Raw genomic sequence first — 16,597 nt, 5'->3', positions numbered from 1 at the left:
GCAGAATTATATGTGTTACAACTCTTGTTCTAACAAGGTTAGAAGTCTGGGATTAATAAAGCAACATCACATGCCAAGAACTCTGAAAATGTTACTCAATTTAACTTTCCCAACAACAAGATGAAATTAAGACCTATGGCATCACTGCTGGTCACACAGCTTGGTAAGTGGTTGAGCTAAAATTTGGACCCTGGTCTGCATCTTGCTAAAGCACACACTTTTTTCTATTATATCACACTGACCCTCATATAATCTCAACCCCTTTAGAAGATGTGTAACAGGGGCGCCTGGGTGGCGCAGTCGTTAAGCGTCTGCCTTCGGCTCAGGGCGTGATCCCGGCGTTATGGGATCGAGCCCCACATCAGGCTCCTCCGCTATGAGCCTGCTTCTTCCTCTTCCACTCCCCCTGCTTGTGTTCCCTCTCTCGCTGGCTGTCTCTATCTCTGTTGAATAAATAAATAAAATCTTTAAAAAAAAAAAAAAAAGAAGATGTGTAACAAATTTTTTAAAAAGATGGGCTAAGTTACAAAAGCTAATTGTGTCCATACTCCATTCGGGAGGCTCTGGAGACCTTGGAAGAAGGAGCTGAATATTTATTAATGGCAATACTCATCTCTTACTTACTTAAAAAGCATAGTCCCACAACTCTTCAATTACTCACACCAAGTCTCAGGTGATTGGGGAAAGAGAAGATAATGAAAAATCACACAATTGCCTCACGATTCTGGGTGAAGACAACTGCACAAATACACGGGTTAACAGAATATTTGATTAGGGATTTGAAACACATAATCTCATTTAGCACATAATCACCATGATTGTAGAATCACAGACTCTCCCTAAATTGATAACTTCACAAAGAAGCTAGCTCAACGAGGCGCCTGGGTGGCTCAGTTGTTAAGCGTCTGCCTTCGGCTCAGGTCATGATACCAGGGTCCTGGGATTGAGCCCTGCATTGGGCTCCCTGCTCAGCAGGAAGCCTGCTAGTGTACCCTCTCTTACTGTGTCTCTCTCTCTGTCCAATAAATAAATAAAATCTTTAAAAAAAAAAAAAGAAGAAGAAGAAGAAGCTAGCTCAACAACATTTATTGGTTTTCAGAAGGCTCTATTCCAAGAATAACCATATGCAGGTCCGAGCTCCCTTACCCACCAAGACTCCAACTATACGCTGTCTGCAGGGATACACTTGAGATTCAAAGACCAAATAGGGTGAAAACAAAAGGATGAAAAAGGATATATATCCAAACAGTAACCAAAAGAGAGCTGGAGTGGCTATGCCACTCCAGTGGTTGGTACCACAATATGAGACAAAACAGACTTTAAGATAAAAATCGTTACTAGAGACAATGGACATTTTGTCATGATAAAACGGTCAATATTTCAAGAAGATATAACACTCATAAACATATTTGCTTCTAATAACAAAGCCCCAAAATATAAAAAGCAAAAACTGACAGAATTGAAGAAATAGATAATTCAATAATAGTTGTAGATTTCAATAACTCACTTTCAACTAGACAGAAGATCAATAGAAAATAGAATCCTTGAACAACACTATCAATCAACTACACCAGGAACACATTTATAGAACACACCATTCAACAACAGCAGAATATGCATTCTTCTCCGAAGTACATGGAACATTCTCCAGAACAGACCATGTGTTAGGCCAAAACCCCCTACCCAAAATACTTTGGGCCATATATGTTTCAGAATTTGAAACTGTCCAGATTTTTAAAATATGACATGGTGCATTTTCAACATAAATGGAACGTCCCATATACTAAGCAAGGTTTAGGTTAACATCTTATTAACTAATCACAATATTTCTGTGGCAAAACACATGAATATTGACCTTAACTGATAGCTAGATAAAGACCATCAGTAGCCTCAAGTCAGTTCAGATATTTTGTCATCAAATAAATTACAAAAAAACAAAAACAAAATTGAAACACACCTGTTGCTTCAACTTTCAAACATTTTTCAAATGGATCCACTTTCCCTCATCTCTGCTGCCATCATGACTTACTGTTATGTCCCTCCCATCCATCCACCAAGGAAGCCTTCTAATAGCATTCCTGCCTCAGCCCAGCCTCTCTCCAACCCAGTCTCCACAAAGCAATCAGAGACATCTATTATTACTACTATTATTTCTCCTCTGCCTGAGACTTTCCAATGTCTTCCCCTTGCTCTTAGAATGAAACATAAATTCTTCATGATAGCCTACATGGTGAGGTGCACCCCTGCTTCCCCAATGACATCACTTGCCCCTCCTCCGTCATCATCCTCTTTTTATTCCCTCCAACACACTGAGCTCTTTCCTACTTAGAGTCTTTGGTTTAGCTGCTCTTCCTTCAGAATGCTCTTCAAAGAGTTTTTCAAGATAGGATTTTCATCAACATTTAGGTCTAAGCTTAGATGTTGTCTCCGCAGACTTTCCCTACCCCTCCTACCTAGATATACTTAGACTTCCCCATAATCTTTTTTTCTAATAAAATGGATTTGGGAGTATTTTTAGGTTTACATAAAAGTTACAACGCTAATATAAAGAGTTCCTTTGTACTCTGTATACAGTTTCCCTCGTTCACATCTTACATTACTAGGATAAATTTGTCACAACTAATACACTAACACTGGTACATTACTATTAACTAAGCTCCACACTTTACTAGGATTTCACTAGTTCTTCCCCGGTGTCCTTTTTTTTTCTGTTCCAGCATCCCATCCAGGACACCACAACATTACATTTAGTCATTATATCTCTTTAGCTCCCTCTGGTCCGTGACAGTTTCTCGGACTTTCCTTGTTTTTCCTTTGCAGTGTGGAAGAGCCCTGGTCAGGTATTTGTAGATTCTCCCCAATTTGGTTTGGGCTAATATTTTTCTCATTATTAGACTAGGTATGGGTTCTTAAGAGGAAGACCATAGAGGTAAAGTAGTCTCATCACATCATAACAACAGCATATGTTATGAATATGACTTATCACAGATAATGTAAACACTTATCACCCAGCTAATGTAGTATTTGCCAGGCTTCTCCAGTGGAAGGTTACTCCCCTGCCTCCTTCCACTTTTGTAACCAACCTACTCTTGGAAGCAAGTCACTAAGTACAGCCCACACTCAGGAGGGTACAACTGGAGTACTCCATTGTGCATGCAATATGGAAAAAAATATTTGGAATTCTTCAGTTAGGGAGATTTGTCTCTTCTCCTCCACTCACTTATTCAATCATTTATTTATATCAGTATGTACTCATGGATGTTTATGTTATAGTTTGAGTTATAATCCAATACTATATTATTTAATTCATTGCTCAAAGTGTTCCAGATTTAGCCATTTAAGGTTGGCCTTTATGTTGTCTTGCTATGCCTCCGTCCTTTTTTTTTTTTTGAGCACTTCTTTACTTTCTGGTACAAGATACTCCAGTCTCATCTTGTGTAAGAACACCATTTTGTATGTGACTGGTCCCCTTTATTGGAAAATGGTATTGGAAACCAAGATCTGGTGCTATTACTGGAGTGTCACTACCATTAGGCCCTCTCAACAGACAGAGCTAGGAAATGGATGAGTGTATACTAACCCCTGCATAAGCAAATATCTATAAATATTTGTATTTATCTTAAGCAAAACATGAATTTATACTGATGTCTCCAACTCTAATCCAGGACCACACGGCTCACACAAGCATGCCCTGTTTTAACCACTCAGTTTATTTCCAGTAGAAGTATCAATGTAATCTGTAATTACCTAGTTTTTAAAATTTATTTGCTTACAGTCTATCCCTCACCATCAAGGATTTAAAATAAGAAGCAGAGGTTTACCTAACTCTGTAGCTCTAGGGCCTAGAACAGTGCCTGCTACATAATAGTGGTTAATTTGTTAGATGCAGGAAAACATAATCAACAGAAAAGTGTTGATTATATAATTCTTGGTAGGAAATAATAAAGATCGGGGCACCTGGGTGGCTCAGTCGTTGAGCGTCTGCCTTGGGCTCAGGGCATGATCCCGGTGTTCTGGGATCAAGCCCCACATCGGCCTCCTTCGCTGGAGGCCTGCTTCTTCCTCTCCCACTCCCCCTGCTTGTGTTCCCTCTCTCGCTGGCTGTCTCTATCTCTGTCAAATAAATAAATGAAATCTAAAAAAAAGAAAAAGAAAAAAAAGGAAATAACAAAGATGAAATATTTTGAGGCTAACCCCTGACATGAGTAAAATCATCTTCTAGACCAAAAATAAACACACATTAATCCATCGCTATGCCCTATTATATTAACAATCTCCACGCACTCATCATCACTTAGCATTGAAATTTTCCCTATAAGCAACTCAAGGAATGGTTGGTATTTTCCCCCTAATGTTTACTGTAGTAGAGCTTAATCATGTCCAAAATGAAAGTAGCATATTCTATTTCAAATTTTGTTTTCTGTAATAGTTACTACCTTCAGTTTCAGTAGAATGTAGGTCAGAGAGAAGAGGCAGGCAGGAGGTAGGGAGATGAGTCACCCACTGTTACATGTTTCACCAAATTACTCAAAAAGTTTTCAATATCCAAGAGTCTTTCCCTCCATACTCTAAGAACCATGTGCCATCCAAAGCTACCCAACAAATTTTGGCACAATTACTTATAATCTTGTTGGCTTTGCATTTTTTCACTTCTTTATACTACTTCTCAAATTGCTGAGAAGTCTTGCCGAGATCTGAAAATGACTTTAATAGAAGCTATAGCTGTAGGACTGAAAGTCCACCATAAAAGTAAAGGAAAACAGTTTCAGAAAGGATGAAAAGGTGGTCTTACAATCAAAAGTTTCTTTCAACTTCCAGGTTTGAGCTTGGGCATGCTTGGTCCTAGAGGATACAATGTGGGTAAGGATCGATAACCTCTCCTCTCTAAAAAGACTGGAGCTTCCCCTGGCAAGCTCCCATCTACTTGCTTCCACGAAAAAAATAAGGGACGATGTTATCGAGAAAAGGAAGAAAAAGATGGAATGAGCATAAAACAAATATTTACTAAATGCTGAATATATTTCTAGGAAATCCTATGCTCTGTTCTACTCTAAACTTTTTAAGTTCTTTTTTTTTAATTAATAAGAGATTCCCCCTACATACTTATTTATGTAAAAAAATTGCAAATGTAGCATAGAAAAGAAGTTAATACTGGGGAGGCAGTTGGGGGGGTAGAAAAGAGCAAAAGTATTTCCTGGAATATTCTGGAATATTCTTTCACAAGAATATAAGTAAAATTCCTTGATACTTGTGAGAAACGTTATCATTCTTAAAAATCTTTTTTTAACAGGCTGAACAAACCAAGGCAAGACTGTATACATTTCTTGAAATAGTTCCTTGTTTATTTGAACTATATCGTAACTCAGAGTCATGACACAAATGAGCGTGACAGCACAAGTGCACATCCATATATAACAAAGGAGTGCCAAGAGGGTGCCTGTAATTAGAGCTAGATGCATATGGGAGGGCCCCCTGTGCCCAAATTAAGCTTTGGCCACTTGCACATAATTAGCATACCAAAATGAGAAACAAAACCAAAAGGCACATTAAGGCAATGACACTCTATTACTATGATAAGTAAACACTGCCCAAGTGTTATCAAAGTGAACTGTCTTGAAGGGATAAAAACTGGAGAGAGAGCACAGGTTTTGGACAGGAGTTTCCAGAGCATACCACACCTAAAAGGAAGGATGGAATAAGAAATGTATCCTCAGTAAGTTCTCTTATTGACTTGACCTCTATAGAAACGCTTCCAGGTGACTGCTTCCCGCTGAGACCATCCACCTCTACTTACATGGGACTTCCGTTTGGCTAAATCATGTCGAGCAGTTGTTGAACTCTAAGTTACGCTCCCAGGGAAGATGTTGTCAAATATCCAAGGATACAGAAAGCACAAGCCACAGTGTAGTTTTTCCTGGAGAGACCTCTGATTCTACCATCCATTTACTTGTAATTATAGGCAACTATCTCCCGTTGGTCCCCTCCCTGCTGCTCTGAAGGGTCAGAAGCACACTCGATTTGCCCTCAGTCATACCACATTCTTCTCTTACAAGGTCCGAAAATAGAAGGAAGCCAAGTTTATCACGGCAAAGCCACATACCAAGCAGGAAATGAGCAAGGAAGGAATAGTCTGTTCTCTTGCTACATGTCCCTGTGTTGGAGTATTGTTATCACCGGTAGAAAAAGCAAGTTTGAAGTTATGTTACAACTGTACAGACCTTTTGTCAAAAAAAAAAAAAGTCACCTTGTTTTCAATCAGGTGACATATTCCACCCCAAAAAATTCTACCGAGTAGATATTCTTAGCAGCTCATCTATACCCATGATCATACAGCAAAATTTCCAACAAATTAGTCAAATTCTCAGAACAAACCCTAGATGAAATCTGTCAACCAGTGACAATCTCAAGAAAGCAAGTGTGTCACACATGGGTAATTCTACATTCACAGAGTTTCTTTTCATGACATTTTATTTTGTGAAAAGAGCAGACATGTCTCTCTGGAAACTTTTTTTTTTTTTAATTTTAGATTTTAAAAATAGATCCCTCTATTACTCTTAAGGCTTTTGCCTGTGCTCTGAACAACTGAACATACTTCACCGTGGCACACTGGGAATAAAATTATTAGAAGAGCAATTTAAGAACAAGTTGAGAACTAACAGCCAGTCTAGATGGCTGATGTGTGAGCAACAAATGCAACTCGTTTTCCTAAGACATGTTCTCGCTGCACGAATATGAACATGACCCCCATGGTTCTGTTCATCTTACAAGACATTCGCTTCTGCATTCATTCATTCATTCATTCACTCCACAAGTATTCACTGAATGACCACAGAGTGACCAAGAAAGAGAAGTTTTCCCAAGCGATGTTGAGCTGTGTTACGAAATTTGTTCTAAAACCCTTCCACTCACTGATAAGCTTGTCCTCCTAGAAGGCAAGCTTGGAACCCCAATCAAACTAAATATTTTTTTAAGACACTCAAAAGGGGGTATTCTAAGCATACCTATTGAGTTGCAGATAGCCTGGAAGGACTTGCTTTGGGAATGGATCTGTGAACTCTCTCTAAAATGCATTCTACAACTCAAGGAGATGAGAAGGTGGCCCATTCCAGGGACATTGAGGGCTTATTTTGGGATGTCTCTGCCTTCTGGTTCTAACTTAACTAAAGCTGCTCCTGGAAATGGAGGGTTTGAGTCTGATACAACCAAGAAATGGTCTAGAAGAAACAATGGTTTTAATATTTAGTATTAAGTTAATGGCATTTTGTTATGGAGATACAGTGCCACTGTTTTCTGAATGATACAGGTTTATGATGATTTCACTCAAAATTACAAAGAAACATACAAATTTTGGAACATTTCACCCATTTCATTTTCTAAGAGGTCAGAAAACACCTATGCCCATATCGATACTCAATTTGTTTAAATCAGGGCTTGGCAAACTATGCCAAATCCATGTGGGCCCAATCCAGCTCACCACCTCTTTTTGTGTTGCCCACAAGTTTTTAAATTTTAAATGGCTGGGGTTGGGGGGAGACAAAAGGAGGATATGATTTCCCGACACGTTCAGGTTACATGAAATTCAAATTTCAGGGCCTACAAGTGAAGACTTACTGGAACACAGACACACTCATTCCTTCATACAATGTTTACGACTGCTTTCATGCTAAGACAGTAACTATAATATTTTAGGCCCTCAAAGCCTAAAATATTTACTCTCTGGCCCTTTACAGAACAGATTTTCTAACCTCTGGTTTACATAACGAGATAAATGTCATCAAGCGAAGACATTTTGGAGCCATAGCAAGGATCTTCTACTCAACCACTACCAAATTTTCTTGCTACCATAACTTGCTTTGACCAAAAAGTCTGCCCAGCTCCACCCCAGCAGGGGTGGGGGTAGGGGTAGGTGTAGGGGTTCTTTCTTCTACAGGCAACTGGGTAGAAGGGCCAAGAAAGTAAAGAACAGAAAGGTATCCAAGTTGAAATACACTTTAAAAGAGGTAAGGAATGTACAAAAGGAAATGTGTGTAGAAGACAGTTTCACAGAGTATCATCCATCTGGGCAACACCATCCCCAATCCTCTTTCGATAAAAGGTAGAAGCCAAAACCAGCACACGATACCTAAATGGATTCTGTCTCTTTTAACTACCATCTCAGAACAATCTGGCCTTGAGACAAATTGTAAAATCCCAGTACATGTGGCCTATACAATAAGTAAGACGGCTTGTAAGTAGTACACAAAGTGTAATTTACATATTTTATTCAGCGGAGAACCGTTAATCTGTTCTAGTGAGTACAATGAAGATTCATGTGTTTTGAGAATTAGTAAGCAAGTGAAACAAAAATAATTTCAAAGGCGAGCAAATTGCCTCATGATGTGTTCTTTGTTTATTTTGACATTTTTAATTATCTATAAAATATGCCAACATATGCATTTAAATATTACATTTTAATGTTGTTTCTCAGTTGTTCAGGCATGGTAATGAAAAGCTTCTCCTCAGCTTGCCATTTGCTAGTAAACCTACAGAGAATGCTAGTAAGAACAACACTTAGGAAAAGAAAAAGAAAAGGGGAGGCTCACCACGCCAAACAGGTTGTATGCAGGCAGACATTTTTAAACCGTAAAATACAAATGCCTTGAAGTATTTCTCAAATGACAGCACGCAATACTGATAAAGCTCATGCTCTGATGTTTTATTGCGTTTTCAAAATCACAGTCGATTTTCTAGAATAACTTGCCAACTTCTCCTAGTGCATCAGCTCTATCATGAGAATGACTACCTCACTTCTGAAGGCAGACCACCCCTTTCATGACACAGCGCCATTCAGGGAAATAATGACTCCAGGTTCCTTGAGAAGTTAAAGTTCTAGAAACACTTTACAAATAAGGTCCAGAACATGAACCCCTAGGAACCTACCTGGAGCCAACGTCCTCTCTAATTCAAAATTGTCACGATGAGCCCCAGGGTTTTTAAGAATATGGATAAAAATGAAAAACACTCCCAAGTCTTTCTCCCTCCCAGGAGACTTTCCCATCACTCTTACTGCTATGCGAAGACCTGTTGCGGACAGCACACTGTAAGTGTTGAAAGGAAAAGCTGTAAGCAGAATGCCGATAATAATGTTACAGGCTAGTAAAAATGTCCACGGGCCTAATATTCACAAGGGTATACGGCCCACATGCAACTCTCAATGCCGCCCAAGGCAAGTTCCTTGCTAGTCCTTTCCTTTGGTACTCTAAGTAAGGCAGGAAGAAGGAAAGCTGAAGGACACCACTATTCACTCTGACTGATGCTCTGCCAACTGTCTGTGCCTCTTTGGGATCACCCCCCAGGGATCTCTGGGGCTTCTCCAACCTCCTCCTACTCACACACATCCCACCCAGCAGGGGGATTTCCAAAGTGTAAACAAATGATGTCTGAGAAGCTGAACAGCACTGCTTTGGGCTTGGCTATCTGTGGAAGCATCTCGTAACTCCAATTACGAGCAGACTCCAATAGGGACCCATGGGGAGGGATATCTGGAGAGTACATATGCTTCTATGTGCTGAGATCATTATATCGCATTATACCCCTGCATTTTCTAAATGCTGATTCATTCATTATTTACAAAAACAAATTTGTTCAGACACTGAGATGGGCCCTCCCAGAAAAAGCAGGGGGTGAACATCCAGGGGAAAAGAATGATACGGAAAGAGAAGTCCTTAACTTCACGCTGGTGACAAGAGATTGCAGGACACAACAGGGACCCATGAGCGACCGAAGGTCCCCCTCCATTAGCTGAATGAACAAGTAATAATAATCAGAGCCAACATTAAAATGGCACCTACTCTGTGCTGGGCACTACTCTAACCGCTTTACATATATTATGTATTTAGTCCTCAAAATAGTGAATAAAATAGGTGCCCTTATGGTCTTTTAAAGATGAGTTAACAGGGACGCCTGGCTGGCTCAGTTGGTAGAGCCTGTGTCTCCTGATCTCAGTGTCCCGCATTCCAGCCCGATGCTGGGTTTAGAGATCACTTTTAAAAAATGAGCTAATGAGGCACAAGTTGTAAGTTGTGCAAGGTAACACAGGGAGTACCTTCCATTTATAGTGTGTTTTTCTATGTTTAGGCAGTGTGCTCAGTCTTTTATAACAAGTCTTAAGTTTCCCATACAATATGTTACCAAATAAATGTTATCTCTTCAAACATCTGTATCTCTTGAACAAGAACTGAAAGGATTCATAAACTTGAATATAGCTTAATTAGTTAATGTCACCAACATCTCAAGATAAATTTGATCTTATATATCCTTAGATTCCACTAATTTTATACCACACTATGAGATTCAAAACAGAACTGGCTTTTACTCTTAAAATATTATTAGTGCACCAACCTGAATATGTTAATCAATAAAATAGATTCTGCAAGTAGGTAGGAGGGTAAATGCATGTTAATTACTTGGAATGTCTTAATTAACTCCTACTGCTAATGACACAGCAATTAAGGTTTAAATATGTTTAGAAGATACATCAGTTTTCTACTGGGTCATGTTGCTGAACATCACTAAAATCCAAAGGAATGGGGAATTTTAGACCCAAGTTCTCAAAGAACTCTAATCTCAACGAGAAAAACAAGTAAAACTAAAGTTTTAGACTCTTTGCAGCACAAGACCCTCACATACACACAAACACACACACTTTCTGGTTAGCTGCTCCTTTTCCTTCTCTATTCCCATATCCCTCTGAGCACTACAAGGTACCTCATGGTAGTAATCACTTCTGAAAGTCCTTGAGAGTATGTACCAAGCATCACTGATGGAATCAACCGCCCACGCATTTTTTTCAAGCTTTCTTTATTTCTGAGCGCTAGGAGGGAAGTTATGGCGGTGCCTGTTGACCTATCTGGGCCTAACGAGTACTTGACGCAGAGACCAGGATAGGCAGATAGAGCTATTTTTTGAAGCTATCTCCTATTGTGGATTAAAGATAGCCGCTCTCTTTAAAGGAGGGCAGACTCCAAAGGTGAAGTCTATTTTCCCTTCTCTTGAATGTGGGCTGGTCCTGTGACTTGCTTTAATCAAGAGAATACAGCATACATGAAACTATGTCACTTCCAAGATCGGGCCTTAAGAGATCTGTAGGCACTTGGAACTCAACCAGCATACTGTGAAAAATCCAAGTCACATGGAAAGAGAACTGAGGCACCAGTTGACAGCCTGGCTGAGCTTCCAGCGACCAGCCAGCACGAAGAACAAGTCATATGAGTGAGCCATCCTGGATGCTCCAATCTAGTCAAACGTCTGGATGACTATGGCTCCAGGCTAGCACCACATATGGAGAAGAACCTTCCAGCTGACCTCAGTCAACCCAGGCTCTGAAGGGATCATAACTGATTGTCGCTCAAACCACCAAGTATTTGAGGTGGTTTGTTATACAACAATAAATAGTCAAAGCCTTTCTAGACCATCTTAGAGACACAAGCTAAAACCAGTTCCTGAGTGACTCAGCTTTGCACAGGACAAGCCATGATAGGCCCAGAAATGGCTATGATGGAACTGAGAACTATGGGGCATGGAGGCTAAGACCATGGACCTCAGAGCCAGACCGACTAAATTTGAATCCTGCCTTTGCCTTTGACTAGATATGTACCTAGTAGAAGTTGTGTAACTTTTCTGTGTCTGTCTCAGTTTTCATTTGTGTAAAATAGTGATCACACTGTTCCCTACCTAATAGGTTTGTTATGAAGATTAAACACCAATATCAGCATATGTAAAGCACTTAGAACAGTGCCTGGCACAGGGTAAGTAGTCAGCAAATGTTCTCTATTAATATTATTATTTATTCTCTCTTCTGTTCTACATCCAAGGAACCACCCACTCACAGCTATGGAGGGCTCTATACTTAGGACAGAGGGATACGGCAAGTGAAGGGGGGGTGCCAAAACATACTTCCTGTTTGATCCTACACCATGAAGAAATGGATTTCTGCCAGGTTATAAAAGCACGAATGTGATAAATGCTAAATCTGATAGGCCTCACACCAGCAAGGTAGAAAACCATAAATGAGAGTAATGCTCAGTTTGTTGGTCATCTGTAACAGAAATGTCAGACAATTAATAAAACTTTATCTGAAAATAAATTGCTCCTAGGTAGAAGAATCCACACTCTAGGAACCTTATAACTGATTTCCATTCATTAAGAGTACTGAGTTTTTTATGCGTATAACATAGTCCTGGAAAGTTACTTTCTCAGGCATGATCTAAGCTATCATCATCACACTCATATCAACTTTGTTTCTAAATATCATTTTGTAATTCACTCTAACAAAGAGGTCACCTTACAGATCAGGGTGGTATTTGCATATGCCATAATAAAATTAATTCTAGTGTTTTAGTAACACTGGGTTAGTTTTTGGGTTTGGGTTTTTTTTTTTTTTTTTGTCATATAACTTTGCGAACTGCTTTTGTTAAAATGATATTGAATGATATGTTTTATGAATGAAGCAAAACATAATAGCCATCAATTCATTTTCCTACAGAATTATTAAACAGTATTTTTTGCCCCAGCCCTTTGTCTCCTCTATTTTCAAATTATATCAAGGACCTATTTCTGTTTACTTCAAAATTAACCAACCCACATGAGTTAATATATGGTAGCCATAAGTTTCTGAAATACTTAGCATTCTATTTGAGCTCTTGAACATCCAGCCATAATGCTTCTCATGGGACTTTTCACTGGAGTTCCAAACGCCCCCTTTCTCCTCTCCCCATGTTTCTAGTCACAGAATTATTGTAGATCCAGTGATACTACTCTTTTCATTATATCCAGACATGGTTCCATCTGTTTCTCAGGACAACTGTGATAGATCCATAAATTGATACCCAGGTAGTTCAATCAATTAGAGGTTCTGGGAACACGTGTCAGGTTTGTGCCTATCTTTGGCATGACAGCATCACTTATCCACATTGGTTATTCTTCTTCTCTCCAAATTATTTATAAGCCTTTGGTCAACTTGAAAAAAATCCACATTTTCATCTCATGCCTGCTAATCATGCTTTAAATGATGACTATCAGAGATGCAAATTAATTGCAAACCATACGAAGGCTGCACAAATTAAAATCTATGAACTTTAAATTATTAATGCAGTAGTAATTCAGCTTCTAGGTTCCCTCTGCAATCACTAACAGTTTCACCTATTTTATACTGCTCAATGCAAACTACATTTGTTAATTTAAACAGAAACAAGGGACATTGGATTTTATGACTTTCTTCCCCTCCTAACTTTTCAATCCCCTCCCCCCTCTTCCTTCTACTGCATCCTTCGTCTGTTTTGAACCTACTCTTTAACATCTGCTTAACTTCAGCCCCATGTCACTACCAGATCTCATCAATTACACACTATTCTGCTTTAATTTAATGTCATTCTTAATATTTTGAATTTTACATCCCACCAGTCTATTCAAAGAATCTGAATCAGTTCCACCATGAAAAAAACCAAAGCCTATTTTTCCAAGGGCATTTGTAGGGTTATGGGTATTGTGTTTTATGTGATTATACACAAAAATTTTAAGAATATACACAATTTCAGTGGTATTATTGAGAGTAACTTGTGGAAATACTTCTGCATCTACTATGTAGCTGAACACAGCAAATGAAAGTAGCCAAAGCTTCCAAATGCAGCATCATATGAAAAAGAGCCTGGTTAAGTGAAAAAAGTTTTCAGATTAAAACTAATAGATTCAACTGAAGTTTCCAGATTGTAAAGTTCCGCTTTACTTGCATGTGTCTCCCATAAATGGAGCCCATTCTGGGCTTCAATGCTTAAATTAACAAAAATATTATTAAAATAAATTGTGTAATGTTTTTAATTAATAATAATTGATTTGATTGAAGTATAAGACAGTTTACCAACTTGCCCTTTTAGAAAAAATATGGGCATAAGTTTATCAAAAAGCAACAAATCAATAAAGGAAACCATTTGAATAAAATGTCTCGAGTTTCTCAGATAATAATGTCTCAGATTTCTCAAAGCACAACTCAATAAATTCTAAACCTTGGCTTTATTTTGATTTGTATAAAATGTTTGTAAGTAGCATATGTAAATATCCTTAGTAGTAACTAAACTCAAGGGCACACATGTTTAGTAAAATCATTTCAGGGAAAAAAATGTCATGAGTGTTTACCTGGCAAGGTTGTTTCATTTTAATGGCTATGACATGGTATCTGTAACAGCAGAGCTCACAGGTCCAGGAACCCCTCTCGCTGATCCACTTTAGCAGGCACAGCTGATGTGTGTATCGAACTGACCCATCACAGCGGCAGGGGTTTAACAACTCTCCCTGAAAAGAAACCAGCTCATGTGAATATTTATACTCATGTCTCTATTAAAAAAAAAAACAAACAAAAACTTAAAACTTGCTTTCTTTTCTTACAAAGCCATTTACCCAGAAGGATACAAGCATCAAACTATCTTAGAACATAAAATTAAATTTTTATATCTCTGATGGGAATGAAACTTAAGTCTTAAAACTATTTCAAAGATATTGCTTGGAGTTATGACATAAATGTTCTACCAACATACAAAATGTCTGCAAGATAGAGCTCCCAATACCCTTGGGGGAAAGCTGTACTATTAAATCTCTTTAATAACTTTTAAGTGGATGGTCAGATGCATTTCCTCTGCAGTTATTCTTAATCATCGCTAAAGAAGAAATGCATGGCATCCCAGAAAGTAGCTTGCAATGCTTTTATTTTTTTCTAAATGTGGCATCATAAATATTGACTTAGGGCACTATATTCCTGAAAGCCTGCATATTCTTACGCAATTTCCTTACTTTTAAAAATATTAAACCTAATGTTTTCTCAGACCACACATTTTGTAAGAGATATCCTGTTGTCTCCATGATCACTCTCATATAAGTTTGCATCCACCTCTAATGAAGTTTTTAATTTTAGTTTTTATGTTTCTAACAAAATATAAAATACATTGTTAGCTAAATAGGCTTTCTTTCACAAGGTCAAAGTACATTCCTATTTCTCTTGTAAAAACTGTAATACGCTCTTCACATCAGTGAGATTAAGTCAACATAATTTGCAATATGTGAAGACCCTGCCCTTTCTAGTTTAGGCGTGACTCACCCCCAGACTATATTCTAAGACTTCCTCAGGATACATTTGTAGAAAAAGGGATATAGGTTCGTTTCTACATATAAACCAAAATCCATTTAGCAATTCACAAAAGAGATACTTAGGGCATGATCATTAAAGCACCTGAGGAATGCGTAATTGCAAAACCAGGTAGGAAAAAAAAAATAAGTGTAAATCAAATTAAACCTGCATTCGCCACCGGGACATTTTCATCTGCCTTCAGAGAAAGGGAAAAGGGAACACAAGTAGCAGCTTAGTTGGCCAGACAGACAAGCAGGGATAGCGAGGAACGCGGAAGGCGAGCGCTGTCCGTGGTGCTGAAAGGTCGATCGTCCAGGGCAGGAGCCGGTCCAGTCCTGACCAGAGCCCACTGCCAGCTGCTCCGAGGTCCCGCAGGGCCTTACCTGCTCCGCGCCCTGGAAGCAGATCTTGCAGATGGGCTGGTGGTGCTGGTGCTGGTGCCCGGCGCGCTGGTCGCCACCGCCGCTGCTGCTGCTGCGGCTGCTACACACCGAGCGCGTCTCGGGCTGGTCGCCGGCGCCCCGCCGCTCGCCCTCCCCGCCCGCGCCGGCCTCAGGCTCCCCGGGGACGCCTTTCCCCGCTGCCGCCGCCTCAGGGACCGCCGCCTCCGGAAGGCGCCTCGGACCTTCCCCGGAGTCGCCAGCCGCCGACACCTCCTGGCCGGCGGGCGGCAGGGGCGCCGGCGGCGGCGGCAGCTCGTCCGCACCCCGGCGCCGCGGGACCACCTCCGTCGGCGGCTCGTCTGGTCCCGCGGCGCGCTCAGCGGACGCGGGCGGCGCGGGCAGCGGTGGCAGGTAGCGTGGGGGCGCGGGGACCGAGGCCGGCTCTCCCGGCGGCGGCGGCGGCGGCGGGGGAGGTGACGGGGGCGGCTCGGTGTCCCCGCTCTCCGCCCCGCGGCACAGACTGCCGCTGAGGCCGCCCTCAAAGCTCATGGTGGTGCCGCCGCCGCCCTCCTGCCAGCCCAGCTGGCGGGCCGGGCTCGGGTAGCAGCAGAAGGGAGAACGGAGGGGGAGGGAGGACGGAGGGAGGAGTGGAGGGAGGGAGGAGTGTGGGGAGGGGGACCGGGACGCCAGGGGCTGGGGGGGCGGGACGGGGAGGGGACGCGGAAGGCCCGGCGGCGGCGGCAGAGGCTGCTGCTCCGCAGAGCCGCCGGCTCGGCTCTGATGGAGGCGGCGCTGAATTCGGCAGCGCGTGAGAGCAGCGCCGCGGGGGAGCGGGGGGCGGGAGAGACGGAGGGGGAGGGGGACAGGAGCCGCGCCGCGAGGGGGGGCGGGGGAAGGAGGTGGAAGGAGCGGGCGCGGGGCCGACGGGGAGGAGTGGAGGGGGCGTTCCAGGGGAGGGCGGGGGATGTGGGGGCGGCGGGTGCAAACCCCGGCTGGGGTGCGAGACCTCCGGCCGGAATTCAGGGAGGGAAGATCCCCGAGCCGCCTCCACGGACCCCGC

At 41.3% G+C, this 16,597-nt stretch overlaps 1 protein-coding gene across 1 annotated transcript in view; it reads right to left on the bottom strand.

Moving 5' to 3' along the window:
- MARCHF11 (membrane associated ring-CH-type finger 11) overlaps positions 1 to 16,086 on the bottom strand; it is a 96,869-nt gene extending 80,783 nt beyond the window's left edge. Inside the window, exons 1-2 of the mRNA XM_045787403.2 lie at positions 15,538 to 16,086; positions 14,170 to 14,325 (exon numbers count right to left, since the gene is read on the bottom strand). Of these exons, the coding sequence (XP_045643359.2) occupies positions 14,170 to 14,325; positions 15,538 to 16,086 (705 nt within the window). The remainder of the gene's footprint in view (positions 1 to 14,169; positions 14,326 to 15,537) is intronic.
- Positions 16,087 to 16,597: the final 511 nt, after the last annotated feature.

The sequence above is a fragment of the Ursus americanus genome, chromosome 15, assembly GCF_024610735.1.
Source record: "Ursus americanus isolate L20-20 chromosome 15, mUrsAme1.1.p, whole genome shotgun sequence".
Lineage (NCBI taxonomy): Eukaryota > Metazoa > Chordata > Mammalia > Carnivora > Ursidae > Ursus > Ursus americanus.
Note: the sequence above shows the minus strand (reverse complement) of the source record. Positions and strands in the feature narration are given on the sequence as shown.